Here is a 27,421-nt window from a genome sequence, read left to right as displayed (position 1 = left end):
TGAGGGCAGGGACGGTCTCTGTTTTGCTCATGTGACCTTCCCGGGACCTAACAGCGCTTAGCTCTCAATAACACCCACTCCAATAGCAAGTCCTGTTCTTCCTTCCACAAACCCACCCCAAGCCTCCCATAATTCTCCATCTCCACTACCTCCACCCTTACCTCTTCTTACAAAAAACTCCTAACAGGACTTCCCACGTCAATACTTCTCTCTACTCAAAAAGCTATATGATCTTTTTAAACCATAAATCAGAGCATGTCACTCTTCTGCTTAAGACTCCCCAGGGGGCTACCATGCACTTCAAATAAAATCCCAACTACGCACTATGGCCCACAAGGCCCCACCTGATCTGGCCTGCTTCCTCTCCAGATTGCTCAGTGGGCCCCAGCAACATGAGCTTCCTTCCAGTCCCTTCATCCTGCGCCAGGACCTGCCTTGCCTCAGGCCTTTGTCCTTCTTTACTCTCTGCCTGGAATGCTCTTCCTGGCTCATTCAAGTGGCTGACTCCTCATCAAACTGACCTTTTCAGGTCAAATGTCATCTCCTCGAAAAGGCCTTTCCCAACCACCTATAAGGTGGGTTCCCATCAGTTACTCTCAACCACATAAGCCTTTTTTTCCCTTTATAATCTCAACCTGAAATGGATTTGTTTTACTTCATTATACTCTGTCCTGCCCCACTAGAATATAAACTGTTTGATGACCTACCATATTTTTTGAATAAAAGAAGAAATAGAACTTATTTGAAAAATTTGAAAACCTACTGAAGAACATAAAAAAGTCTATTTGAACAAAAGCAGAGGAAGTACATACAATCTTCCAAAATTAACCTATAAATTTGATATTTCTAAACAATATTCAGTATTACCCATAAAAATCTCAGCAAAATACCTTATTGAGCTTCACAGAATAATTCTAAAGTTTATCTGGGAGAATACATGGACCCGAATTGTAAAAGTCTGGGGGGGAAAAAAAAACGGGTAATGAACAGGGGACTAACCCCATCAACATTAAAATCGCAAAACAGGGGCGCCTGGGTGATGCAGTTAAATACTCAACTCTTGGTTTCATTTCAGGTCATGGTGAGATGAAGCCCTACATCAGGCTGCATGTTCAGCAGGGAGCCCGCTTGGAGTTCTCTCTCCCTCTTCGTCTGCCCACCCCCAGCACGCGTGTACCCTCATGCACTCTCTCACTGAAATAAATAAGTAAATCTTTTTATAAAATAAGTAAATAAGGGATGTCTGGGTGGCTCAGCTGGTTAAGCTCAGGTCATGATCCTAAGGTCCTGGGATGAAGTCCCACATCAGGCTCCCTGCTTTTCTCTCTGCCTGCCACTCCCCCTACCTGTGCTCACTCTCTCTGATTTAAAATAAATAAATAAATAAATAATAAAATTATAAAACAAAGCAATTTAAAGGATAGGAGATCAAGAACATTAAATAAATTAGAAACAGTTCCAAACATATTTAGTAAATGACAAAAGTTGTGAATCTAATCAATGGGGTAAACGATGAATTATTCACTAAACGGTGCTCACACAACTGACTATCTGGGGGAGAAAACATGCACACATATACTCCCCCAAAATATATCTCTACCTCACTTCCTATCCCGGAAATAAGTTCCAGATGGATCAAAAAAAATTAGAAGTGAAGGGGCGCCTGGGTAGCGCAGTCGTTAAGCGTCTGCCTTCAGCTCAGGGCGTGATCCCGGCGTTCTGGGATCGAGCCCCACATCAGGCTCCTCCACTGGGAGCCTGCTTCTTCCTCTCCCACTCCCCCTGCTTGTGTTCCCTCTCTCGCTGGCTGTCTCTCTGTCAAATAAATAAAATCTTAAAAAAAAAAAATTAGAAGTGAAAAAAAGAGGGAAAACAGGAAAAAAAATTAAAGTTCAATTAAAATCTGGGACTTCTTTGTCTAAAAAATACAAAAAGTCATATGTCAAAAGTCTTCCTCTCATTTTTATGTCTCAGTCACTCAGTTCTTACAACCACCAACGGTACCAGTTTCTTGAGTTTCATTTCAGAAATATCCTATAACATACAAGCAAATATGTATACATTATTTTTCCTCTTTAAAACAAGCAGAGTAGGGGCGCCTGGGTGGCTCAGTCATTAAGGGTCTGCCTTCAGCTCAGGACATGATCCCAGGGTCCTGGGATCCAGCCCTGCATCAGGCTCCTCCGCTGGGAGCCTGCTTCTTCCTCTCCCACTCCCCCTGCTTGTGTTCCCTCTCTCGCTGGCTGTCTCTCTCTCTGTCAAATAAATAAATAAAATCTTTAAAAAAAAAAAAACAACAACCAGAGTAGCATGCTGTACAATAATATTCCTCACATTACTTTTTTAGTTTAATCCGTGGGTGAATATTTTAAATTTTAGAGTAAGGACGTCTTTCTAAGTAGAGCATGAAACCCAGAAGCCATATACGGACTACTAATGAAGACAGCTAACATCTATTATTTACTTACTATGTGTCAGCCACTGTGCTAAATGTTATTTTTTATTATCTCCAATCTAAAAATAAGCACACTTGGGACACCTGGGTGGCTCAGTCAGTCCAGCATCAGCCTTCGGCTCAGGTCATGATCCCAGGGTCCTGGAACTGAGTCCTGCATTGGGCTCCTTGCTCAGCAGGAAGCCTGCTTCTCTGTCTGCCTGCTGCTCCCCCTGCTTGTGCGAGCTCTCCCTCTCTCTCTCTCTCTCTCTGACAAATACATAGAATCTTTAAATAGTAATAATGATAATACAAAAAATAAGGAAACTAAGGCTTAGAGAGGGTAGGTAATGTGCCCAAGGTCACACAGCCAGCACAGAGCAGGACTGGGTATATCTGACTACATAACAACACAGAAGAGAAGCACCTGGGTGGCTCAGTCAGTGTCTGACTCTTGATTTCGACTCAGGTCATGATCTCAGGGTCATGAGATCAAGCCTAAAGCCTCCCTGTGCTGGACGCGGAGCCTGCTTAAGATTCTCTCTCCCTCTGCCCCTCCCCCTGCCTCTCAGTCTGTCTCTTTCTCTCTCTCAAAAACAAACACACAAAAGAATAGCTGGGGGTGGAGAGAGTGCGTGTGTTAGAAAAAGTAAATACTTTAATATACAAGGAGCTCTTCTGATCTGAAAAAGACGAAAAACTTCATCCAAAAATAACCAAAAGCGGGCAATTTATAAAAGAAATACAACTCCCCTCATAAAAACATTCCAACCTCTGTAGTATTCGATAAAAGGCCAAGCGGAGTCACTACCCCGGCCCCCACTTCTGAAACTGTCAAGATGTTTTCATTTGTAACATCCAGTACTGGCCAGGGTTTGGACCATACTGACACACTTGTATCAATATCTTTCCAAACCTACACTCGTCAGGTAACAGCAACTCCACTTCTGGAAACTATCCTACACAGCTGCTTGCACAAGTACACAAAATAAACACACACAAAAAATTCACCTCAGCTTTGTTTTCTGAAAACAAAACAAAAAACACTAGTAGCCATAAACTGATTAAACAAATCATGGTATTTTCATAAACAGAATACTATGTGGCCATTAATGACAGAAGTAGCTCTAAACATACCAACATGGAACAGTAGTACATAAAAGAACAATGTATTATGATCCTGTAATACAGGAAATTACACACACCAAAAAAAAATTTTTTGAAAGAATATGCAACAAACAGAAGATTTTATCTAGGAAGTGGTACTTCCAACTTCTTTATATACTTCTATATTATACTTCTGTAAAACAACATATTACTTATAATAGATGAAAGACAAAGATTCTAAAATAACACATCCTCCTTCACTCATTAAAATGGTTTTGTGTGAATATACAGCACTTCTCCTTCTACTCTTCCCCTCCTGCTCTGTTCAGTTCCCTCTTCCCCTCCCTCCCTCCCTCTTCCCCCCAACACATACACACCCACACACACACAGAGTTAATGGACTATATACTCCCTACATCTGGTATATTTACACTGTGTATATTTTAGGCTGTAACTCCTAGAAAGCACAAGTTTTGGTTTCATTCCAAATACATAAAAGTTATTGTAATTCAAAACTGAATTAAAAGAACCTAATCAAAAGTAATACAAAGTTAAACGTCTTTGAACAGGAGTTCAAAGACATGATGATTACAATTTAAAACAAATATTTCCAAGTTACACAAATCTACACGCTATTGCCAAAGGAAATGAGCTGCCTAAAACAAATTACTCTGTCCATGACAACACAAATGTCAAGAAGGGTCTGTCAGTTAAACAGAAGTATGGGGGGAGAGGTGAACTGTAACCAGAAAGGGGACCCTCGAAGCAAAACCAAGTGTCAAATTTTCCTAGAAAGATGTAATCTCAATTTATTCTGGTTTGATATCAGTTTATTCATACATAACCAAATAAAAACAAAAATGAAAACAAAAAACCCAGCCCAAGTTTTATTCCTCAAGTAGACAGTGGATGGGGGGAATCAAAATAATTTGGTCATCCTGACTTCTCCTTTGCTCTTGACTAGTCTACTTAAAGATTTAATTTTTGATATAAAACTAATCAGTACTATTCTTTCAAAGGGAACCCTTCAAAGGTATTCTTCAATAATCATATAAACAAACTATTCCATATTCCTAATTCACAATTTTTTCTAACCACTGAAACTACTCCAAAATTCCCCATATACATACTAACATATTCTTGTTCTAACATTATCTGGAAATACAGCCAGATGAACCAATCCCATCCTTACTTTCTCTTTCTCCCCAAAATCCCAGTAAACTGACAAAAATATTTGTAAAGTGTTTTGATAATTCACGGATTATACTTTTTCTCTCGAGGATACTGGTAAATTTCCGTTTTTGAATTTACATAAACTATTCATCAAGTTCCCATGCGTGTATCAATCGGCCTCTGCGACAACGGCACCAAGTATCTCCGGCAGCTAGGTTTTTCAAGCATTTAACAAATTTCTATTACACACTTCCCGGGTGTAGTGTTATTTTGGGAGTCGGGGTAGATAGGAGATACAGACATGCCCGCAACGGGCTTATGGTCTAGCAGGGACTAAATGGACACGTACATAAATAACTATGATATTATAGTAGAGGCATAAGTAAAGCATTAAGAACTTCCAAAATGAGAAATACACATCTTCGGAGAAGAGGGAGTAGGAGGGAGACTTCCTGGCTGAAGTAATATGTGATTAAACCCTCAAAAAATAGGCAGAATTTAGATGTGGTAGATTTCAGAAGTACGGCACATTAGGCCAAACAGGCATATTATCTAACAGCCCACATGGAATAAATATGACATGCTTCAGTACTCATGTGAGGACATCAGTTGAACAACAACAATATGCTTCTTTCTTTAAAATAAATTTTATGGCATAAGTACCTATAGAAAACTAATACTACATGTACTCTTTTCAACATAGCATTAAGAAAGTTCATATTCACGCTACTTATCTAAGCTTTTAACAACTGAAGTCCCTTCATACTTAAAAAAAAAAATCCATAAGTTTGAAAGTAAGTGAAGCAAGGGGTGTCTGGTGGCTCAGTCAGTTAAGTGTCTGCCTTAGGCTCAGGTCACCATCTCAGGATCCTGGGATCCAGCCCCTGCATCGGACTCCCTGCTCAGTGGGGAGCCTGCTTCTCCCTCTCCCTCTGCCCATCCACCCTCCTGCTTGTGCTCTATCCCAAATAAATAAATAAAATCTTTTTAAAAAAAGAAAGGGAGAAAAACAAGCAATAGTTATTTTATAAAATAATTTAACCTATTTGGGTCTCAGAAGTTCCTAACCATTGACATAATACAATTTCTATTACTGTTAATACTTCAATTCCAAGAAATATCACTAGGTCCAGATAACCTCAGAGACATTTTTGTTTAAGAAGATATTCATCACAGATTAAAAATTAAGCAAACCAAATAATTCCCAGGGATCATATTACTGATATAGATCAATACTAATTTTTTTCAAACTATATTTTCATTGAGGAAATTTAAAGTTAAGATAAACTCAATACCTAAGCTGAGCAAGTAATCTCTCATTCCCCATCCATCCCGATTTTTGTTCTAATTGTCAATCATCACACTGAATCATCCCATGGATGAGATGGTGTAATGGAATGAATCCGACAATGGAATGAGTCCGACACTGGATGTCGGAAGACTGGATTCTACCACTGGCCGACTGCAGCAATTTAGGCAAATCACTTCACTTCCGTGACCTTCAGTTTATTCACGAGGAAAATAAGACTAGATCATCTATGACTCTAGATCCTATAATTCTATAAATTATTAGCATTTTATTTTAACCAATTTAAATTTTTCTTTCTTTTTTTTTTTTTTTTTGCGATCACTTTTAAGTAAAAGTAACGGTAGTGTACACGGAGGAATCCAAATGAAGAACTCCACAGGAACATTAACATGGCTTTGTATGGTCTCACTCTCAAATGCAAAGAGAACAAACAAACAAAAAATAAGTATGCTGTATCTGAAGACTATCCAAGTAATATTTTGACCACACAAGCTTCTGGGGTAGAAAAAAATGGTAGAAGAACAGTAAAAATGTTCAAGGAAAACCACCACCACAAGAATACCAAATAAAAAACAGATGTCCTACATACAGTTATTGCTACATGACAGAAGCTTTTCATAGCTTTTCAATACTCCTAGGAAGTCCTGACAGGAAAAACAAACAAACCAAAACGTTTTCTTAACCATCAATCTAAATGTACTTCTTGCATCCTCAGGCCTGAAAAGGACAAAATATCAGGCAATCTAGAGACTGACTTATTTGTGTACTTAATTGATCTGCTCAACTTTGTACCTTTACAGCATTTAGTAATGTGCCCTGAACATAAAAGGCACATCACACCAGTTGAACAAGTGAATGAACTACATATGAATCTCTAATCAACAAATAAATCCATAGAAAATAAATTCTGGTCAAGCTTTATTACTTCTTTGCAAGGTATTCTAGTAAAATGCAACATCTGAAGAGAAGAAACAGAAGTAACTAAATACGCTGGACCTCCACGGTTCCCAGGCATCAGTAAGAATTTGAAATTGCAATTAAGACAGATCACAAAATACAAACTGAGTAACAAAACATTCAAAAACAAAAACAAAAAACTGAGTAACAAACAGCCTGACATTTACCTACATCAACCCCTGGCCTATTCCTACTGCAGTAATGGCAAGAAAATCTCACCACTTCCCAAAAATAAAAAAAAAAAAAAAAAAAAAAAAAAAGCTTACAAAAACTTGACTACATTTACCTAGCTTTGGAACCAACTTTTACTCAATTAAATTCAAAGAAACCTAAGTTATTTTCAAGGACTTTCTTTTAAAAAATTATGTGAGCATACCAAATACTTAAAGTTTTACTATCTGATTAAATCCAACAAGACATTCAGTTAAAAATACATCTTCCTCAGAGGCCATGGAGGGAATCACAGCTATACATATCATAGTAGGTAACATGCCTATTCAGGTTAAGTTGTAATGTGAATACATTTTTCTAATTAGAATACAATGTTTATTCATTCAACAAACATTTGCAGTGTCAATATTCTACACAGAAAATAAAATCCTACATGGTGCCTTAACCGTAAAGATAAAATCTGAGAAGGGCCTGTCCTGATCTCAAGAGAAGATAAACCTGGTTCGTAAATACCTAAATACAAGGTAGAAAGTGTGAATGCCATGGGAGATGTGCAGATAAGCTTTTCAGGAGTGCAAAGGAAGTTGTTACTACCTCCCAGAAACATAACCCTTTCCACCTGTGTAAAGCAATTTCATAACTATTAACTCTCTTACGATCACAGCAGCCAACCCGAGGAGAGTGGATGTTTTCCTACTATCATAGATGAGGAAACGGAAGCACAGAAAGGTTGATCAATGTTCCAAAATGTCACATAGTAAAAGGAAGAATCAGGACTCTTTGTATTGTATTTTCTCTGGGGGAGTAGTTCAACATATGGCAAGCCTTTTGCAAAAGGAGAGAGTATTTTGGTATTGCAAATAATCCCATCCTTATGTATATATGTAAGTATGTGCACATTATTTATATATTCGTGTGTTAACCTTGATTTCCACGGACAGGTGTGCTTAAAGCAAGGGAAGGCAACTGTGTACTATAAATACTAAAATAAATAAATAAGCTTCCACCGGATCTAACAGAATAAGCGAATGCAAACACTGTTTCTTCCTCCAACAACTTGTGTTTATTTCTTCGGTAATTTTTACCCATTTCTAAATAAGATTCTAAAATCGTTCTATCTGCTCCTGAGCCCAGGCTGCTTGGTTCATCCAATAAATATCTTTATGAAAGGATACATTAAGACATTTTTTAAACTATTAAAAATTAAATAACGCCAACGGCTCTTCAGTTATCGAAAGGACAATCCCAGGTGACCTATTGGCAGCAGCTATTGATCAAGATATGCTGAACGAATGAATGAATATTTGTAGGCATTTTAAAATCCCGGGCCTGTTGCTCTTGGCTCAGTGTTCCGCCTCTCACCATTGCCTCACCAGGATGCACACAAGGAACGCAAATTTCAATATTAATTAGGATATGATTAGGGAAGCAAATCTGATGCAGGTGAATACACTAATCCCAAAGATTAGAATTACCTGTACCACTGCTCTCCAAGGTTAACTCTGCTGAAGTGGCGCCATGGCATGCAACAGCCCTAAAAGAAAACTGACGCTTCCTGAGCACTTTCCACAAATACCACTTATTCCCATGTCCACCTCCAGTAACGACTACACCTAATCCAGTCCAATCGAAGAATTCAGTCTGCTTTCCATTAAGACCGGTTTCTCAATTACAGTTTCTCAAATCCCTCTTCCTCTATGAGAATTCACCGACTTCACCCAAACACCAATAATAAAAGGCAGAAGGTAGAGGGTTCCGATCTTTGCCATCTCCACCACTACCCACCCTTCGCCATTACACCCCGAAGTGGTTTGCTCAGAAGGTGAACTAGTTTGCTCTTCACGCACTTGTCCATCGCTGTCACCCTCCCTAAGCCCTTCCACACTCCCAAGACGGCCACCAACTCCGCCTCAGAGTGCACCCAGGCCCGCCACCTGCGCCGGCCCCACCTGAGCTCACCCGGCCCTCCCGGGTTCCCTCGGTCGGCCCGCAGGACTCCGCACGCCCCCTCCCCACAGGACACCCGGCCGGCCGCAGCCCATTCTTCCTCCAAACTCCATAAGCCTCTTCCACTCGCCCAGCCCCAGCTCCCCGCCGCGCCCGACTCGCCCCGGGCGGCCGAGGGGAAGAGGCTGGGCGTCTGCGGCGGGACCCGACCTACCGGGCCCGCGGCGCCCCTCGCCGGGCCGAAAGCCCGCTCCCGCGGCCGGCGCCCTGGGAGCCCTCGGAAGCCCCGGAGCGAGCGGGGGGCCCGGAGGCCGGGGCTGCGGGCGCCGGGGCCTACTCACCAGAAGCTGGCGGAGCGTGGTAGCCGGCGCGCCCCCGGGCCTGAGGAGCAGGACGCGGCCCCGGCGCGCGTCCCTACCCCNCTCGGCTCTCCCCTCGGCCTGGCGGCGGCGGTCCCCTCGAACGGAGACGGGGCCGGGGCCGCGCCGTGCCCGGCCGGACCCAGCGCGCTGTCATCGCGCACTCGGGCCGGGGCGGCCGCCGCGAGCCGGCCGGCTCCCGCGCGCTCGGGGCCTTCCCCGGGGCGTGGGAAAGGGAAGGGCCCGAGACCCCTCCGCGGCGCGGCGGCACCATGGCCGCCTCCTCCTCGGGCCCGGGCTCCGGGGAGGGAAGTCAGGTCCCCAGTGCTGGGAGCCGGAGAGCTGCACGTCGACCTACCCAAGACAGTTTCCAGGGCTGCGGCTGTAATTCGCAGCGGGACTTCACTGACATGCCAGGCGATACTGATTTGTCCGTGATGTCTTTCCTTAATCTAAAGTCACCCGTCGGAGGAGCCCGTGGCTCTCGCGACTACGAAGTGCGCTCTCTCAGCCTTACTCTTCTAGAGAAATCACTGGACGGTTCCTCGTAACCGCGTGCTTTTCCTTAAGCGGAGCCACCACTCCACATGCCAAAATGAAGGATAAACAAAGTCGGTTCATCCGGATAAAGGGGCGAACCAAATAATTACGAGAAAGTCTCAGGTTTTAACAAACGATTTACAAAATGGTGAATGGAGAGGAGGGAATTCAAGATAGGGAGGGCGGGTATTTTCAAACGCTTCTTTTGAAACCCATGGCACTGTAAGGACAAGGCTAGAAAGCTGGACGGCAAGGGAGTCGTCTCGAAATCGAGAAGGCAAAAAGACGTCGTAGAAGCTGCAGAAAGTAGAGAGAACTAGATGAAGAACGGTTGGGAGGTGTCCTTGTAAAACCACAACAGGAACCCAGCGTTTTAAGCCTCTGCTCGGCAAAACGGACTTAAACTCGGAACTCAATTTCCGCGAGTGCAGTTTTCCCGCCGGAGGCTGGGTATGCGGCAGCCTTCCTCCTGCGCAGGCGCACTGGCGCTTGGAGAGGATGGAAGCCGTGGTGTTTCTATGTTTGGGAGCTGCGGTCCTAGCCTGGGGCTTCCTCTGGGTTTGGGACTCCTGGGAAAGAATGAAGAGTCAGGAGCCGGCTGGCATCCCGGAAGGTGGAAGCAGGACCCTCCTAGTGATCGCGCACCCCGACGACGAAGCCATGTTCTTTGCTCCCACTGTGCTAGGCTTGGCCCGCCTGAGGCACCGGCTGTCGTTGCTCTGCTTCTCTGCAGGTAGGAGACTGTAGGCGGGGCGCTGGGAGCTGGGGCTGTGATGGGTATTCTGGTGCTAACCTCAGTCGGCTTCTTCCCGAAGGGAAGCTAAGTTTAGGGAGCTAAGTGAATACAACGAAGGTCCCTTCTCTGGGCACTTCTCGGAGGATGGTGGCCCCAGCTTGTGGACTGCAGCGGCCAACTTCCCAGGTGGGTTGGGGGACGTCCAGACAATCTAGGCTGTATCGTACCTGCTCAGCCCTTAACATTTTACTACGAAAGGTAGCACAGGACCTTCCTGCTGCTTTTAAAATCCATTTTGTGCTAGAAAGATACATATGTCAAATTGAAGAGAGAGATTCGGATCCTGAGACTAGAAAATAATTTTATAGGTAATTTTAGAGTTCACTTCCACCACCTTTGAGTGAAGAGGCCTTTCAAAGAGTAAGTCCTCCTTTACTATACAGAAAAGATGGACTGGGAAAACAAAAATTGACCATGATACTGGATTATGGTGGTATTTGCACAACTGTATAAATGACATTGAACTGTACATAGACAGTGGGTATGTAAAATTATACCTCAATAAAGCTGTTTTTAACGAATGCCCATGACCTCTTTTCCCACTTGGTTGTGTGTCATTACAGTTCTTTTTCTACACTGATTTTGTACAGAAATCCCATTTTATACAATTTTACATTTTTCCCTGAACATTAGTTTTCATTCATTTACCAAATATTTGTTTTTTATTATTTTTTTTAAAGATTTTATTTATTTGAGAGAGAGCACTACCAGGGGGGAGAGGCAGAGGGAGAGGGAGAAGCAGACTCCGTGCTGAGCGGAGAGCCCTACCAGAGGCTCGATCCCAGGACCCCAAGATCATGACCCCAGTGGAAGGCAGATTCTTAAGGACTGAGCCACCCAGGCGCCCCTACCAAATATTTATTAAAAATTTACATGCATATGTTAACTAATTGGATTTAAATAAATAAATAAATTATATGTAAAAATTAATAAACAAGCCATTTTTTAAAGAAAAATTATGTACACTGCACACTATTAGAATGGCCAAAATCCATAGCATTGACAACACCAAATGCTGGTGAGGATGTGAAGGAACAGGAACTCTTACTCGTTGATGACGGGAATGCAAAATGCTTCAGCCACTTTGGGAGACTATTAATTTCTTATAAAAAACTAAACATGCTCTTACCAAACCATCCAGCAATCACCCTCCCTGTTATTTACCGAAAGGAGTTGAAAACATGTCCACAAAAAAACCTGTCCACAGGTGTTTATAGCAGCTTTACTCAAAATTGCCAAAACTTGAAAGCAACCAAAACACCCTTCAGTTGGTAAATAGATAAAGAAGTTGGTACATCCAGATGATAGAATATTATTCAACGCTAAACAGAAATGAACTATCGAGCCATGAACAACATGGAGGAACCTTAAATGCGTATCACTAAGTGAAAGAAGCCAATCTGAAAAGGCCAAATACTGTATGATTCCAACCATATGACATTCTGGGAAAGGCAGAACTATAAGGACAGTAAAAAGATCAGTGGCTGCCAGGGGGGGTTGGGGGGAAAGAAGGATGAGTTGGAGGAACACAGAGGATTCTTCTTCGGCAGTGAAAATACTCTATGGTATAGTAACAAGGGACGCATGTATTCGTACAATTGTCCAAACCCGCAAACCGTACACCACCTAGAGCGAACCCTGATGTAAACTATGGACTTTGGGTGATTATGATGTGTCAATGTAGGTTCATCCATTGGAACATGTACCACTCTCATGGGGGATGTTGATCATGAGAAAGACTGTGCCTGTGTAGGGACGAGGGGTATATATGAAATCTCCATTCGTTCCCCTCAATTTTGGTGTGAACCTAAAACTGCTCTAAAAAGCATAGTTTTAATTAAAAAAATAACTTTGTAATTAAAAAAAATTATATGCTAGTCCTTACTCTATATACCCTAGGAATAAAACAGTAAAACAAGCTAGATTCATTCACAAGATGTCCTTGTGAAACATAATGTAAGCATTTACCCATGTCAATAAGAACTAGATAATAATAGCCTTTGTTTGTTTCAAGTTTTTATTTAAATTCTAGTTAATTAACGTGTAGTGTAACATTGGTTTCAGGATAATAGCCTTTTAAATGGTTTCATAGAGATAAACCCTAATTTATTTTTTTTTTTTAAGATTTTTTTAAATTTATTTATTCGACAGAGATAGAGACAGCCAGCGAGAGAGGGAACACAAGCAGGGGGAGCGGGAGAGGAAGAAGCAGGCTCATAGCGGAGGAGCCTGATGTGGGGCTCGATCCCACAACGCCGGGATCACGCCCTGAGCCGAAGGCAGACGCTTAACCGCTGTGCCACCCAGGTGCCCCAAACCCTAATTTAGTCATCCCTTTATTGTATGTATATTTAGGGGGGGTTTGCCAGTTTAGCACTAACACAGGTAACAGTGAGCATCTTTATGTATTTCATAGTATTTCATTAGGACTGATTTCTAAATGTGGCTGTTTTTAAAACTTCGTATGCAAGTCGAATTCCCCAAAACATACCAATTTATATTCTCACTAACAGGTGATGAGAGTATCTGTCTTAATATAGCACCCTCTCTAGCACTGACTAGTATTTTTTTGTGTTACTTCTTGACATGATACTTTTTCCCCTCAAAATCTTTTGTTGCCAGTGAGGTTAAACCCGTTTTTCGTATTTATTGAGAATATGGGTCTAAGAGCTTTTCTTCTCAGTTTGTGGTGTTACAGATGTTAATTGTAAATAGGTAGAGGTAATGGCCTCATTGTTTGCTTTTATGTTTTTATGTACAACCACGGGAGGCAAATAGTAACAAATTTGTTTCAAGTTCTTGGAGAGAAACCTGGATTTTATTTACCAAGTATTATAGGTGCAATGGCTTCTTCAGTAAATTTCTCCTTATTTTTTAGCAGGTTGGAACCAGAAACCAAAATTTTTTCAAATGAAAAAAATAAAGCATCCCCTTGGTACATATTAAATATACAGTATCTTTGTCTTGCAAGTGTTTCCTCTGAACTGAACTTGCCATTTAAATTGTTCTCTTGTAACTGTTTTAGAAAGGTTGATTTATTTATTAGAGAGAGCATGTTGGTGGGGGGTGCAGTGAGAGGGAGAGAGAGAATCTTAAGCAGGCACCACGCCCAGCACAGAGCCCATGGCGGGGCTCCACCTCAAGACCCTGATATCATGACCTGAGCCAAAATCAAGAGTTGATGGCTTAACCGACCAAGCCACCCAGGCTCCCCTCTTGCAATTTTTAAATTTCTTTTATTTTTTTAATTACTTTTAAAATCCCCAGTTCATTCAAAAGGTGCAGATTAAACACTACCCACACTCCTAATTCATTTTAACATGAAAAACAGGAAGCTAGTAATTTGTGATACAGTACGGTGAAAGCTGTAATGGCATTGATAGAGAAGATACTATGGACACAAGTGGAGAAAAGCATGAATTCTCATCTCAAGGTTTTGGATAAAGAAAACTTCTCCAAAGAGGTTTTCTTCTGAGCTGGTCTTTAAAAATAGGACTAGGTGTGTAGGAAATGGGCCACATTGTTCTAGGCCGTAGTACAAGCATCAGTAAGTCTTGGACTTAAATGAGTATTCATTCTAACTACATTGCCAGTTTTAAGGGGCAGAGAAAGAAATGTACTATTTTGTTATTAGTTCTTCATTTAATACTTTCAGCAATCCCATGATAGTCATTATTAAATATATAAAACATTGTGTGTGTGTCATTTGTTATTCCTGTTTTACAAATATGGAAACTGAATCACAAGGAGGTTAAATAACTTGACCAAAGTGACCAACTAGAATATAGAGACTCCCGGACCCTGTTCTAAACCATTACACGCAATCTGCCTCTTGCATTGTCTAGTACGCTGTATCAGTTGAAGAAATAACTATTTCGATTCCCAGTATATGTTCCAAGACCCACTAGTTCATCAGGCTGCCATTAAATTAAATTTTGGAGATATTAGCCAGATGTGCTGTCCCGCACTTAGAGGTTCACAGCCCTCATTAGAATATCAACATCTTTGAGAAGTCTTATAAAATAGCCTGTTTACCTTTGTTTCATCCAACATTTCTCCAGTTTGTGTAACCACCGAAATACCTATTAATTTGAACATGGGAGAAAGCTATGGTAAATACAGTAGGCTGTTACTGATGATCTTTGGTGGAGAATTGACACAACGAGGTCTGTGTTTTAGAAAGCTCATTCTGGTGGCAATGTGGAGAATGGTTTACAGGGAAAAATTGGAGTTGGGAAAACCAGTTCAGCCCCTCCTCTCCCCTCAAACTGTACTCCACTTCTCATACATGAGATTTCCCTGTATCCTATACTGTTCTCTTTGTCACTTTGACATCCCTGTGCCAATATCATGCTATCTTAATTACTGTAGTTTTTGGTTTGGTTTGGTTGGGTTGGGTCTTTTTAAGATTTTATTTTCGGGGTGCCTGGATGGCTCAGTTGGTTAAGCATCTGCCATCACCTCACGTCATGATCTCAGAGTCCTAGGATCGAGCCCCATGTTGGGCCCCTTGCTGAGCCTGCTTCTCCCCTCCCTCTGCTGCACCCCCTGCTTGTGTTCTCTCTCTTTTTCTCTCTCTCTCAAATAAATAAATAAATCTAAAAACGAAAAAGATTTTATTGTTTTAAATAATCTCTACATCCAGCGTGAGGCTCAAACTCATAACCCTGAGATCAAGAGTCACACATTCCACGGACTAAGCCAGCCAAGCACTCCGTTTAAAAAAAAAAAAAAAAAAAAAAAAAATTTTATTGGGGCGCCTGGGTGGCCCAGTCGGTTAAGGGTCTGACTCTTGATTTAGGCTCAGGTCATGATCTCAGGGTCATGAGATCAAGCCCCGCCTTGGGGGCTCTGCCATTGGCTCAGCATGAAGTCCGCTTAAGGCTCTCTTTTTTCCGGGGCGCCTGGGTGGCACAGTCGTTAAGCGTCTGCCTTCGGCTCAGCGCGTGATCTCGGCATTCCGAGATCAAGCCCCACGTCAGGCTTCTGCCCTGGGAGCCTGCTTCTTCCTCTCCCACTCCCCCTGCTGTCTCTGTCTAATAAATAAGTAAATCTTAAAAAAAAAAAAAAAGACTCTCTTTTCCCCTTCCTCAGCCCCTCCCTTCCATGCTCTCTCTCTCTCTCAAATAAACAAATTTTTTAAAAAATTCAGGCGATTCTAAATCTAAAAAAATATTTATTTGAGGGAGAGAGAGAGAGGGAGCACAAATGGAGGGAAGGACAGAGGGAGAGGGAGAAGCAGACTCCCCACTAAGCGGGGAGCACAACGCAGGGCTGGGTCCCAGGACCGTGAGATCACAACCGGAGCCAAAGTTAGACACTTAACTGACTGAGCCAGGCGCCCCAGCCAAGCACCCCGTAATTACTGTAGCTTTTATACACTATTATCTGGTATGATGTGCCCTCTGATCTGTGGTTCTTCAGGGTGTGTTTGCTGTTTTTGACCTTTTTTCTCCCAAATATATTTTAGAATAAGGTTGGTTGTGTTCAAGGAAAAACTTTTCTGGCATTTTCATTGGAATTTCACTGACTGTTGATCAATATAAGGGAAGTTGATGTATTTTCTTTTTCTTTTTTTGAAAGTTGGCATATTTTCAATATAGTCTTCCCATCTGTGATTTTACAGTTTGCTGATTTACACTGGCCTGCTTTAATGTCTATAAAATGTTTTCTAACAGTCTTACATATGTATTGAGATGATTAGTAATTTTGTCCTTTAATATGTTTCTCATATCCAGAGGTTCTCTTTGCAAATGGAATAGTCTTGTTACATTTCATAGTTTGATACTCTCTTTTATTTCTTTATATATCTGCTTCTAATAATTCTAGTTTTTGGAGTCTTTGTGTCTGATTCTGCTCTTTCAGTAACTCCTTCTGAGTGACTTCTTTCCAAGTGTATTTTGCGGGTCTTTTTTTTTAATCATAAGCACATGTTTCTTGGAACCATACTTATAATATTTTGATGATTTATATCTGCTTCAGCCAGTCAGCAAAGGGTACTGCCCACCTTAGATCACTCCAAACCAGAATTTTTTATTTATTTATTTTTTTTTAAGATTTTATTTATTTGACAGAGAGATACACAACAAGAGAGGGAACACAAGCAGGGGGAGTGGTAGAGGGAGAAGCAGGCTTCCCACCAAGTGGGGAGCCCGATGCGGGGCTTGATTCCAGGCCCCTGGAATCATGACCTGAGCCGAAGGCAGACGCTTAACGACTGAGCCACCCAGGCGCCCCTCCAAACCAGAATTTTAGATTGAGATTTTTCAGGCCGTAGACCTAGCGTAAGCTCAGGGCCCAAACCCAAGTGCATTAGCTGTCTAATGCTGTGTGACAAATTATCTCAAAACTTAGTGGCTTAAGGCAATAACGATTCCTTATGTCTCATGGCTTCAAACAGCACAGTAGTCTCTGTGCCACAATGCTTAGTACCTCAGCTGACAGCCCCAAAGGCTGGGGACGAGAATGACCTGAATCAGCTAGAGCTGACCAGAACATCCACATATGGTAAGTCCCTGTAGTTTGGGCTTCTTAAGCTGGTGGCCAGGTTCCTGGGCAAGAATTCTGAGAGCAAGCCTGCACGAAGGGATAGGTAGCCACATGACCTTTTATGGTCTAGCCTTGGGAATCAGGCAGTGTCACTTTCACCGCATTCTGCTTGTCAGGGCAGATCCCAAGTCCCATCCAGATTCAAGGAGAGAAATAGACTCCACCTGTTGATAGGGACAGCAAGGTTCTCTAAGTGCATGTGGGAGTAGAAATACTGCTGTAGCTATTTTTGGAAAACACAGTGTGCCTCACCAAGTGAAAACAAGTGTGTGCTTCACAGTTCATAGGGGATGACATTTTCCTCATTTTCCTTCCCTCTGGAACCTGAGACAGAGATATAGCTCCACCATCTCTACTTCGAGTGGGTTTTCTCCTAGTTCCCCTGCTATAGATTTGGCCTCTTGAACGTCCTGTCTTCATGTAGAGGTCTCCTTATTTGCACCCAACCTTTATCTCCTCCTGCCCTGACTTTAGGCCACCAGGCGTAGGTTCCCTGGCTTCCGGTGCCCTCTACCTGTCTGGATTTGTGCTCACCTATTGTTTGAGATCTCCAAAGATAGCCAAGAGAGAGAACAAGCGGTGGGGAGGGGCAGAGAGAGAGAGAAGTAGACTCCCTATTGAGCAGGAAGCCCGACATGGGTCTGGATCCCAGGACCCTGGGATCATGACCTGAGCCAAAGGCAGTCGCTTAACTGACTGAGTCACCCAGGTGCCCCTCAGCGATACATCCTAAAACATGTTTGCCTTTCATTTCACCTGTTCAGGTATTCTGTGCTAAGAAGGTCCCTCCAGACATCTGATCCACCTTACTTCCTAAAACAGAACTTATCGGGATATTTTTAATACTTCTTTTTAACCATGAATAATTCTTCAGCATTTTCCTCATTGAGCTATATTTCAATCCAGCCTCAAGGTGTTAGTCTCATTTCACTTTTTTCTTTCTGATCCAGTACATTTGGGATTTCTAAAAAAGTATGATCTTAAGTATTCACTGTACCCTGTTGAGAATGAAATAAATTAGTAATATTTAAAATTATGAATTCTATGTACACCTGAAACTGTACCCATCAGTTATATCTCAATAAAAATCAAAAAATAAGTTAAAAAATAAAACATGAATTCTGTTTCTTTAAGGGAGTTACAGAAACTTCAAAACATGACACAAAGGTTACATATATTTCTGGTCCTAATTTTTTTTTAAAAGATTTTATTTATTTATTATTTGATAGAGAGAGAGACAGCCAGTGAGAGAGGGAACGCAAGCAGGGGGAGTGGGAGAGGAAGAAGCAGGCTCCCAGCAGAAGAGCCCGACGTGGGGCTCGATCCCAGAACTCCAGGACGACGCCCTGAGCCAAAGGCAGACGCTTAATGACTGAGCCATCCAGGCGCCCCATGGTCCTAATTTATAAAAACAAAAATTTTATATTTCTATACATAAATATACGTATATATAAATAAAATACGTGTTTTTCCCTAAGGTTTCGGTTGATAGGATTTCCATATGATCATGCTAACCAGAGAATACATAGGCATCCAAGGACTCACTGAAAACAATGCTTATTCATAGACATTGATGCTGATGGGTGAACTGATAGGTTAGCTGTTTATGAGCACTTTATATATTTCTAAATATATATTCACCTTTTTTTAATAATTAAGCTTAGTATGCATATGCCATTTCTACACAACCTCTATTCTGAACCTAGCAGTGTTTAAGTGTCTGTAAAAATGTTTAAGTCTTGCTGAGTATTTACCCAATTAAAGAATGCTACACACTTTTCAGAGCTTTTATTTACTTAATAAGTTAGAATTTTAAGTCTAAAAATAAAGGACTTGCTTAAACTGTGAGAAACCATAAAAGAAATGCTAATAAACATCAGGGAAGAAGATCAAGTCAGAGACCAAAGAGAAGTCCCACAGTGACAAAGATTGACATGAACTGTGAAAAAGGAAAGACACAAGTGTGAAAGAGAAGGAAAATGCAGTAGAACTCATCTGATAGAAGTATAGAATGGGAATAATCAAAACTGCATTCTGAAGAGCTTAGTATTGGAAATACTTGTTACAACTGCTCACTGCAGTGAATTAGACACCATTCTCATGCAGTACATAGATCATGCCATCTGATACAGCTATGACCAAATATTCAGAAAAAGTTTCCCATATGTTTGGCCTTGTTAATGACAAGCTATCTGTAAGTCACAGATCAAGGAAACTAACAAAAAGTAATATTCCCCTTAGTAAACATCTTTATTAACGTACTCCTTTTAGGAATAATAAGGAAATACAGTACTTCTTGTGCCTGAAACTAAGTAACATTGTGTATCAGCTATACTTCAGTAATAATTTTTTAAAAATACAGTACTTACAAGCATATTTGTTGATAATAGCATATGGCAGTGTTCCTTGATCTTGACTGCATAGACACATGCTCAGCTTGTTGGGTTTTTTTTTTTAAATCATCTTTTAAAAACTTGTTCTACCAGTTTTGTTTTGTTTTGTTTAAGATTTTTTTTTTTAAAGATTTTTATTTATTTTTTTGACAGAGAGACAGCCAGCGAGAGAGGGAACACAAGCAGGGGGAGTGGGAGAGGAAGAAGCAGGCTTACAGCAGAGGAGCCTGATGTGGGGCTCGATCCCGCAACACTGGGATCACGCCCTGAGCCGAAGGCAGACGCTCAACAGCTGTGCCACCCAGGCGCCCCTAAGATTTTATTTTTAAGTGATCCACACTGACCATGGGGCTTGAACTCACAACCCCGAGATCGAGAGTCGCGTGCTCCATGCCCTGAGCCAGCCAGGCACCACTCTACCAGTTTTAAAGACCTAATTTCTGGGGCACCTGGGTGGCACAATTGGTTAAGACGCCGGCTCTTGGTTTGAGCTCAGGTCCTAATCTCGGTCATGATCTCAGGTTTGTGAGATTGGGCTCCGTGGCAGGCCCCACGGTCAGCACAGAGTCTGCTTGAGATTCTCTCTCTCTCCCTCTGCCCCTCCCACTCATGCGCTCTCTCTCTCTCTCTCTCTCTAAAACAAATAAGTAAATCTTAAAAAAAGAAAAGACATAATTTCTGTTTTATGGTGATAGCTAATAATTGAAAGATTTTTATTCAGTGCAAATCTAACTTTTTAATATTTTTTATTGTAGAAAAACATACATAACATGAAATTTACCATTTTAGCCATTTTTAAGTATTCAGTGAGTGGCATGAAGTACATTCACAATATTGTGTAACCATCACCACTATCTATTTCCAGAACTTTTTCATCATCCCAAGCAGAATTCCACATATTAAGCAATAATTCCCCATTTCTTGCTCTCCCCAGCCTCTGGCTACCACTAGTGTACTCCGTCTCCAGAATAATTTAACTATTCTAGGTACTTCATATAAGTAGAGTCATGCAATAATTGTCCTTTTATGTCTGGCTTGCTTTTTTTTTTTTAAGATTTTATTTATTTATTTGAGAGAGAGAGAGAGAGAGAGAACACAAGCAGGGGGAGGGGAGGAGCAGACTCTGCTGAGCAGGGAGCTTGATGTGGGACTCAATCCTGGGACTCCAGAACCATGACCTGAGCCGAAGGCAGACACTTAAGCAACTGAGGCACCCAGGCTCCCCTTATGTCTGCCTTACTTTAATTAGCATTATGTTGTCAAAGTTCATCCATGTTGTAGCATGTAGCAGAATTTCATTCCTTTTTAAGACTGAATAATACCCCATTATATGTATGTAGAACATTTTGCTTATTTGGACACCTGGGTGTTTCCCTTTTTTGGGTATTGTGAATAATGCTGCTAAGAACACAGGTACACAAGTATCTATTTGAGTCCCTGTTTTCAGTTTTTTTGAGTATATACATAGGAGTAGAATTGCTGAGTTATATGCTAATTCTGTGTTTAAATTTTTGAGGCATCACCAAACTGTTTTCCACAGCAGCTATACCATTTTATGTTCCCACCAGCAATGCACAAGGGTTTCAATTTCCCCACTTCCTCACTTACACTTGTAATTTTTTGTGGTGATGGCTTTTTGTTTTGTTTCGCTTTTAGATTTTATTTTTAAGTAATCTCTACACCCAGCATGGGGCTCGAACTCACAACCCCAAGATCAAGAGTTGCACGTTCCACTGACTGAGCCAGGCAGGTGCCCCTGCTCTTTTTTTGGTTTTGTTTTTGCTATAGCCATCCTAGTACACGGACCACTGAATGAATGTGAACATTATAGAACATTCACTAAAGCTGACGGATAAAGGACAAGGTATACAAATTAAGAGGAAAAGTTCTAAAGCTTTTCCTCACCCCCACAAATAATCTTGTGCATCCCGAGTACACCTACCCGAGTTGAACACAGTTCTAGAATGTCTCTTTAAGAGCTGCTGAAGGATCTCGGGCACTGACTCTGTTGAAATGCCTACATGTTTACCAAACTTAGGGAAATTTTTTAAATGATCTCGGACTTCAACTCCTTAACCTATTTTAAGTTCCTTAATTCAAACACAAAGTCATAAAACCAAGTCCCTAAACCCATTAGCCTCCATTCTAAGCCATTTCTCAGAATCATCATCACAGGCTGATGTGCACAGCCTCTGGACTTAGGAATCACTTGCTAGTGTTCCTTAGACTCTTTACCACCAAAGATCAAGAAAGCTTGAGATGAAATAGGAGAGGGTATGTGTATGGATTTGAGAGGAGCCTAAAATATAATAACCATCATCAAATTGACTATAGTTTCTGACTTAAAAAAAAGTAACTAAAATATTGTAATGGGGACAATACAAAACAAATCTATTATCTGGAGTCCTTTTAGGGTTAGTCCCTTTGTTGGAGACAATGTAATGACTGCCTCCTTTCTGGGTTCAAACAGTTCACAACTAGCACTAGAGTAACTCCTGCCAAAGTCGAAAGGTCTCGTATGGCAGTTTTTCTCTGGATTATCAGGCCAGTAAAGGAAGCCTCTCTTTGCTTAGCACTTCATGAGTGCCTGAAGCGTCGTGGACTCCAGGATGATACAAAGTTGAATGAGACTGTGACTTTTAAGGTCACTGACATTTAGGAATTAATAATCTAATCGTGGAGAAAAGTTCATACCTCTGAGCAGAATACTGGCAATGATTTCTTGCCGTGGAAAAACGGGAGGCTTCCCAGAGGGACTGCCGGTTGGTCAGGACAATGAAAATGGACTGTAATACAGGAAGAAATGAAGCAGAGGGGGGAAAGGTAAAGCCAAAGCAGCCAAGGCAAGAGACCATACTGCGTACTGAACTGGGTGCATGCGCATTGTCTCGTGGAATCCTCAGGAAAGCCGTGGGAGGGGATAGCCATCCTCTCCACTTTACAGGTGAAGAACCTGTGCTGTGGCTCCACAAAGTTAAGTAACTCCCGCACATTACACATGCAGCTATCTGCTGGAGAGGGATGCATTAGCTAGACAATTGCTCCTAAGTGCGGTTTAAGTGGTACTAAAACTTCACTGTATGTTATTTGTAAGGATACAGAGAAGCTGTACTTAGCAGAACCATTCTTAGGAAATAGAATATATGTATTGGGAAAAGAAAGGATATATAAGCTCTTTGGGACACTGATGTGGTCAAGATCCCCCAGGGACACATTTTCCCTAATACTCAGGAGTAAGAGCCTCTGCTTTAAATAAATGTTCAACAGATATTTGACGACTATCAATTTAAAGGTGCCCAAATTAATAGCGTGCCCAGGTACCTGGCTTACTCTGGGCAGTTACAGAAGAGGCAATTTTAAGTCTGCATAACTCCAGAGCCAGGGGTCTTGGTGATGTGCAATACTGCCTGTAGCATGCAACCAAAATGCAGCCAGACAGACAGGCAAAAGGACAGATAGATAGATACAGAGATGGGGAAGGATTAAATTGGTGATGATTCTAAAGATTGGGCTGCTGTCAGTCTTCTCATAGGAGTGTTTCCTTCAGCGTTTTAGCATAACCACAAGTTTGCAGGTGGCTTAAGTCCCCTAGGGAACAAGATGAGATAAGAAGGAGTAAACTGATGGATTTCCACTATTAAAGAAATCTACCACTGTCTATTTTTTATCTTCAGGAAATTACTACAATCAAGGGGAGATGCGTAAGAAAGAACTTTTGCAGAGCTGTGATGTTTTGGGGATTCCACCCTCCAGTATAACGATTATTGACAACAGGTAATTTATCCTTCAAAAATGTAGAAATTCGTTGGCAATAAAAATACTCAGCGGTACACTCAAAAGACACAAAAAAACTAATGTGGGTGGATAAGAACATCTTATTTGAGAAGTCTACTTAAAATAGTTTCACATTTGTTTTTAAGTGACAGTGTAATGCAAATAAGTGTTTTCAACTTCTGTTCAGATTGTCTCCGGAGATAGCTACTTCTCTTTTAATCTTTAAAAAAAAAAAATTGTTACAAGAGTTCGAAAATTACACAAAAGTATAAAGAACCGTGTCATGAACCCCCATATGCCCATTACCAGAGCCCAGTAATTATCCAGCCTTTTTTATACTTGCTTCATCTACCCCCACTTCACATCTTTTGTGTGTGCGACGCATTTCTAAAGAAAATCCAGCCATCAGGTTGTTTCACCCCTGGAGAGTTAGATACACAACTCTTAAGAAGATAGACGTTCTTCCCTATGGTCACAATGCCATTATTATGACATCCAACAAAGTTAATAATTAATTAATAATTCATTAACGTTGGTGTCCTCCAATACCCAGTCCATACTGACATTTCTCCAAGTAGCTCAAAGTGTTTTTACAATTGGTTTGTTCGAATCGGGGCCTAGAGGAGTCCACACAGTATAGTTGGTTGGCATTTGGCACTTCGTTGTCCCTTCCTCCCTCCCCCACCTTGTCTTTGATTGTTGAAAAAACTTAGTTGTCATGTAGAATGTCGTGCATTCTGGATTTGTCTCCCTCCTCATGGTATTAAGTTGTTCTTCTATCATCCATATTTCCTGCAAACGAGAACTTAGCTGTAGGGGTGAGAACGCTGCGTCAATGGTACTGTGTACTTCACATTGAATCATTTCAGGGGACCACAAGCTATCTGACCATTGATCAGTGAATTCACATGGCAGTGGCTGCTCTTTTCATTTTAAAGACTCACACCCACCTTTCATGTAATGCTTTCATGATTGCCTGAATCATTGGTTAACTAGAAATAGCCAAATGCTGAGTTTCTAAATGTCTCCTGCATTCTAAATGTATTAGCTATAATTCTCCTGCAAAGCGAAGCTTTATCAGCTGGGGCTATTTAGTTACCCTAGTATATAATTTGATCTGAAAAGACAGAATAAAGCTTAATTCTTATTTTATTTTATTTATGTATTTGAGAGAGAGAGGGAGAGGGAGCAGGAGCAGGGAGAGGGGTAGAAGGAGAAGCAGACTCCCCGCTGAGCAGGGAGAGGGACTAAGGGCTCAGTCCCAGGCCCCTGGGATCGTGACCTGAGCCAAAGGCAGATGCTTAACCAACTGAGCCACCCAGGCGCCCCTAAATGCTTAATTCTTTAATTGCCATTTTCAAAATAAGGAATCGATGCCCTACATACCTCCAGTGGTAATCCATTGTGGCTTGGATGGGAGAGGAGGGCACTTTTTAATTTCATCGGGTACCTATGTGTTATGTATTCAGGGTTTCCGTTTTGGTCGTGTTCTTTGATTCTCCAGTTGTCTCGTCTTTGGTTGTTGAGCCTCTTAATATTAGCTCCTATGTCCTTTTGGCATGGTCTTTTTAGTTTTGTAGGATTTGCTTGCTGTCAAGGACAACGAGATTTTCCAGCACCTTCTTGTATGCTTTCCTGCACAAGTGCTGGCATCAGCCGTCCCTCCAGGGAGCTTTGGTTTCTCTCGGTTGGGTGTGGTGTTTAGAGACCATAACCAGAGTTACTAGGAGTGTTTATTGCTACAGTATTATTATTTCCTATTGTTACTTGACCTTCATAGTGGACAGAGCTAGTAAATATGTTTTGTTTTTTTTTTTAAAGGAAAATGAAATCAGGAATACTAATGCTTATAACGTAGAGTTAATATTTCAGGGATTTTGTTTAATACCTTTGATTTTTACATCAAATCTTCTTTTCTCTTACTCCGTAAATCTTGCTTTCTAACAACATAACGTAATTATTCTTTTTTTAAATCTTGTTTAAGGATTTTATAAAACATGAATGAAAAAATACTTGAAAAGCAGATATTGAAAACCAAGGCCAAATATAATATGACTGATTATGATGTCTGCGATTTACTTTAAAATGATTCAGAAAAAAAAAATGCAGGCGCGCCTGGGTGGCACAGTCGTTAAGCGTCTGCCTTCGGCTCAGGGCGTGATCCCAGCATTCTGGGATTGAGCCCCACATCAGGCTTCTCCCCTGGGAGCCTGCTTCTTCCTCTCCCACTCCCCCTGCTTGTGTTCCCTCTCTCGCTGGCTGTCTCTCTCTATCAAATAAATACATAAAATCTTAAAAAAAAAAATCAGAGGTCTATATAACAGCAACAGAGTTCATGAGTATTACTACCCTTTGGGCTTAAATATCTGTTCCTTACCAGCAACATGGCTCTTGGGATTTATTATAAATTAGACTGCGCTTGCTTCCTTCTTTTAAGGTTTTCCTTTTCTGTTATTGGGTAATGTGCAAGAAGGAGATAATACAACTTATAACATGATGAAGATAAAAGTTCCTTTAAGTATAGACAAAGAAGAAATAAAACAATCGCCTCAAAATATATAAAAGGTCAAAGTAGTAATTTTGCTAATGTTTTCAACTGATTCTTACAAAACAAAATTTGCTCTGCTGTTTTTACAGGCCGGGAGTACTAGAGAAGTTATATCTTTACTATAACCCGTATCTACTTATACCATAATTTTCAGATCCTGTTTGTCCAGGAAGTGAGTCCCATTTGGATAGTTTACCTTTAAGCAGGTAAACACTAACCAATTTCTTTTTTTTTTTTTAATGTTTTTTTTATCATGTTAGTCACCATACAGTACATCCCCGGTTTCCGATGTAAAGTTCGATGCTTCATTAGTTGCGTATAACACCCAGTGCACCATGCAATACGTGCCCTCCTTACTACCCATCACCGGTCTATCCCATTCCCCCACCCACCTCCCCTCTGAGGCCCTCAGTTTGTTTCTCAGAGTCCATAGTCTCTCATGTTTCATTCCCCCTTCTGATTACCCCCCCTTTCTTTATCCCTTTCTTCCCCTACCGATCTTCCTAGTTCTTATGTTCTGTAGATGAGAGACCAATTTCTAAGATGAACTGGTAACTTTACTTAACAGTTGACCTTAATTCTGGGACATACAAGGGAAATCTATAAGAAAGATGTAGCTCACTTGTCTGCTATGTGGCTTCTGTTACCCAGATTGTAGATACACAGTTAAGGACAGGGAAGGAAGTGCAGAAGTAGAGGCTGTAGGTAGGAAAAATGCTCGCTTTGTCTCGCCGTCTTGCAAAGCCTGTATGCTTCGTACCCCTCAGCCTGGTGTTTAGGTTTGCTTAGGTTAGTGAAGGTCTAGGGGATTGGCCTAGGCTGGGTCCTAGGTATTGGACTGCTTAGGATGCCAAGCTGGGAGATGTATTTCAAGTGTCTAAGCCAAACCAAGGAACAAAAGGTAGGTTAAGCAGAGGTAAACAAAGGAAAACAGGCTAAAAAGGCAGACTAGGTTCTGTGGGTAGTACCTGGAAAATGCCTAAAACCTCAGGAAGATCCACAGCAGAGCCTGGGGAAGAGAAGACACTATAAATGGCTCTAAGTTGATTAAGACCACTTTGGTGAGAAAAATCCATCGGATTGTTAGCCTTAGATTGTCTCCATGCATTGTCCATGAGCTGAGTCACTCTCCCTGGGTTTCCTTTTTCATTTCAGCACTGCTTTAATTAGCTGCTTCCTCCCACAAGGGAAAAAGGTTGCGGGATGGAGTTTGGATGAGCAGTAAATAGTTTAGCCGTGGCAGACATGCACCTCTTACTGTTTGAACCTTCATGACATCACAGCAGAAACAGAAACAATGAATAGTGGAGACAGATGATCGGTTGTTTGCTTTGGAATGATCACTCTGGGGGCGCCTGGGTGGC

At 41.4% G+C, this 27,421-nt stretch overlaps 2 protein-coding genes across 17 annotated transcripts in view; one reads left to right on the top strand and one right to left on the bottom strand.

The window, feature by feature from the left end:
* The window catches only part of NCOR1 (nuclear receptor corepressor 1), a 144,181-nt gene extending 134,236 nt beyond the window's left edge, over positions 1-9,945 (bottom strand). For 10 of the 15 annotated variants that reach the window (XM_034646882.1, XM_034646896.1, XM_034646890.1 and 7 more), the window contains exon 1: positions 9,440-9,546. The gene's annotated coding sequence lies outside the window, so the exon portion shown is untranslated. Of the gene's footprint in view, positions 1-9,439; positions 9,548-9,815 lie in introns of those variants that run through there. The other 5 variants (XM_034646895.1, XM_034646888.1, XM_034646885.1 and 2 more) reach the window with 2 other exon arrangements.
* A 501-nt stretch (positions 9,946-10,446) lies between these two features.
* PIGL (phosphatidylinositol glycan anchor biosynthesis class L) overlaps positions 10,447-27,421 on the top strand; it is a 74,628-nt gene continuing 57,653 nt past the window's right edge. For both annotated transcript variants that reach the window (XM_019801390.2, XM_002920864.4), the window contains exons 1-2: positions 10,447-10,730; positions 23,410-23,509. In XM_019801390.2, the coding sequence (XP_019656949.1) occupies positions 10,496-10,730; positions 23,410-23,509 (335 nt within the window). In that variant the 5' untranslated portion in view covers positions 10,447-10,495. The remainder of the gene's footprint in view (positions 10,731-23,409; positions 23,510-27,421) is intronic.

The sequence above is a fragment of the Ailuropoda melanoleuca genome, chromosome 17 (assembly GCF_002007445.2).
Source record: "Ailuropoda melanoleuca isolate Jingjing chromosome 17, ASM200744v2, whole genome shotgun sequence".
In the NCBI taxonomy this organism is placed as follows: domain Eukaryota; kingdom Metazoa; phylum Chordata; class Mammalia; order Carnivora; family Ursidae; genus Ailuropoda; species Ailuropoda melanoleuca.
The sequence above is the reverse complement of the archived record's forward strand: the minus strand, read 5'-3'. Positions and strand labels throughout refer to the sequence as shown.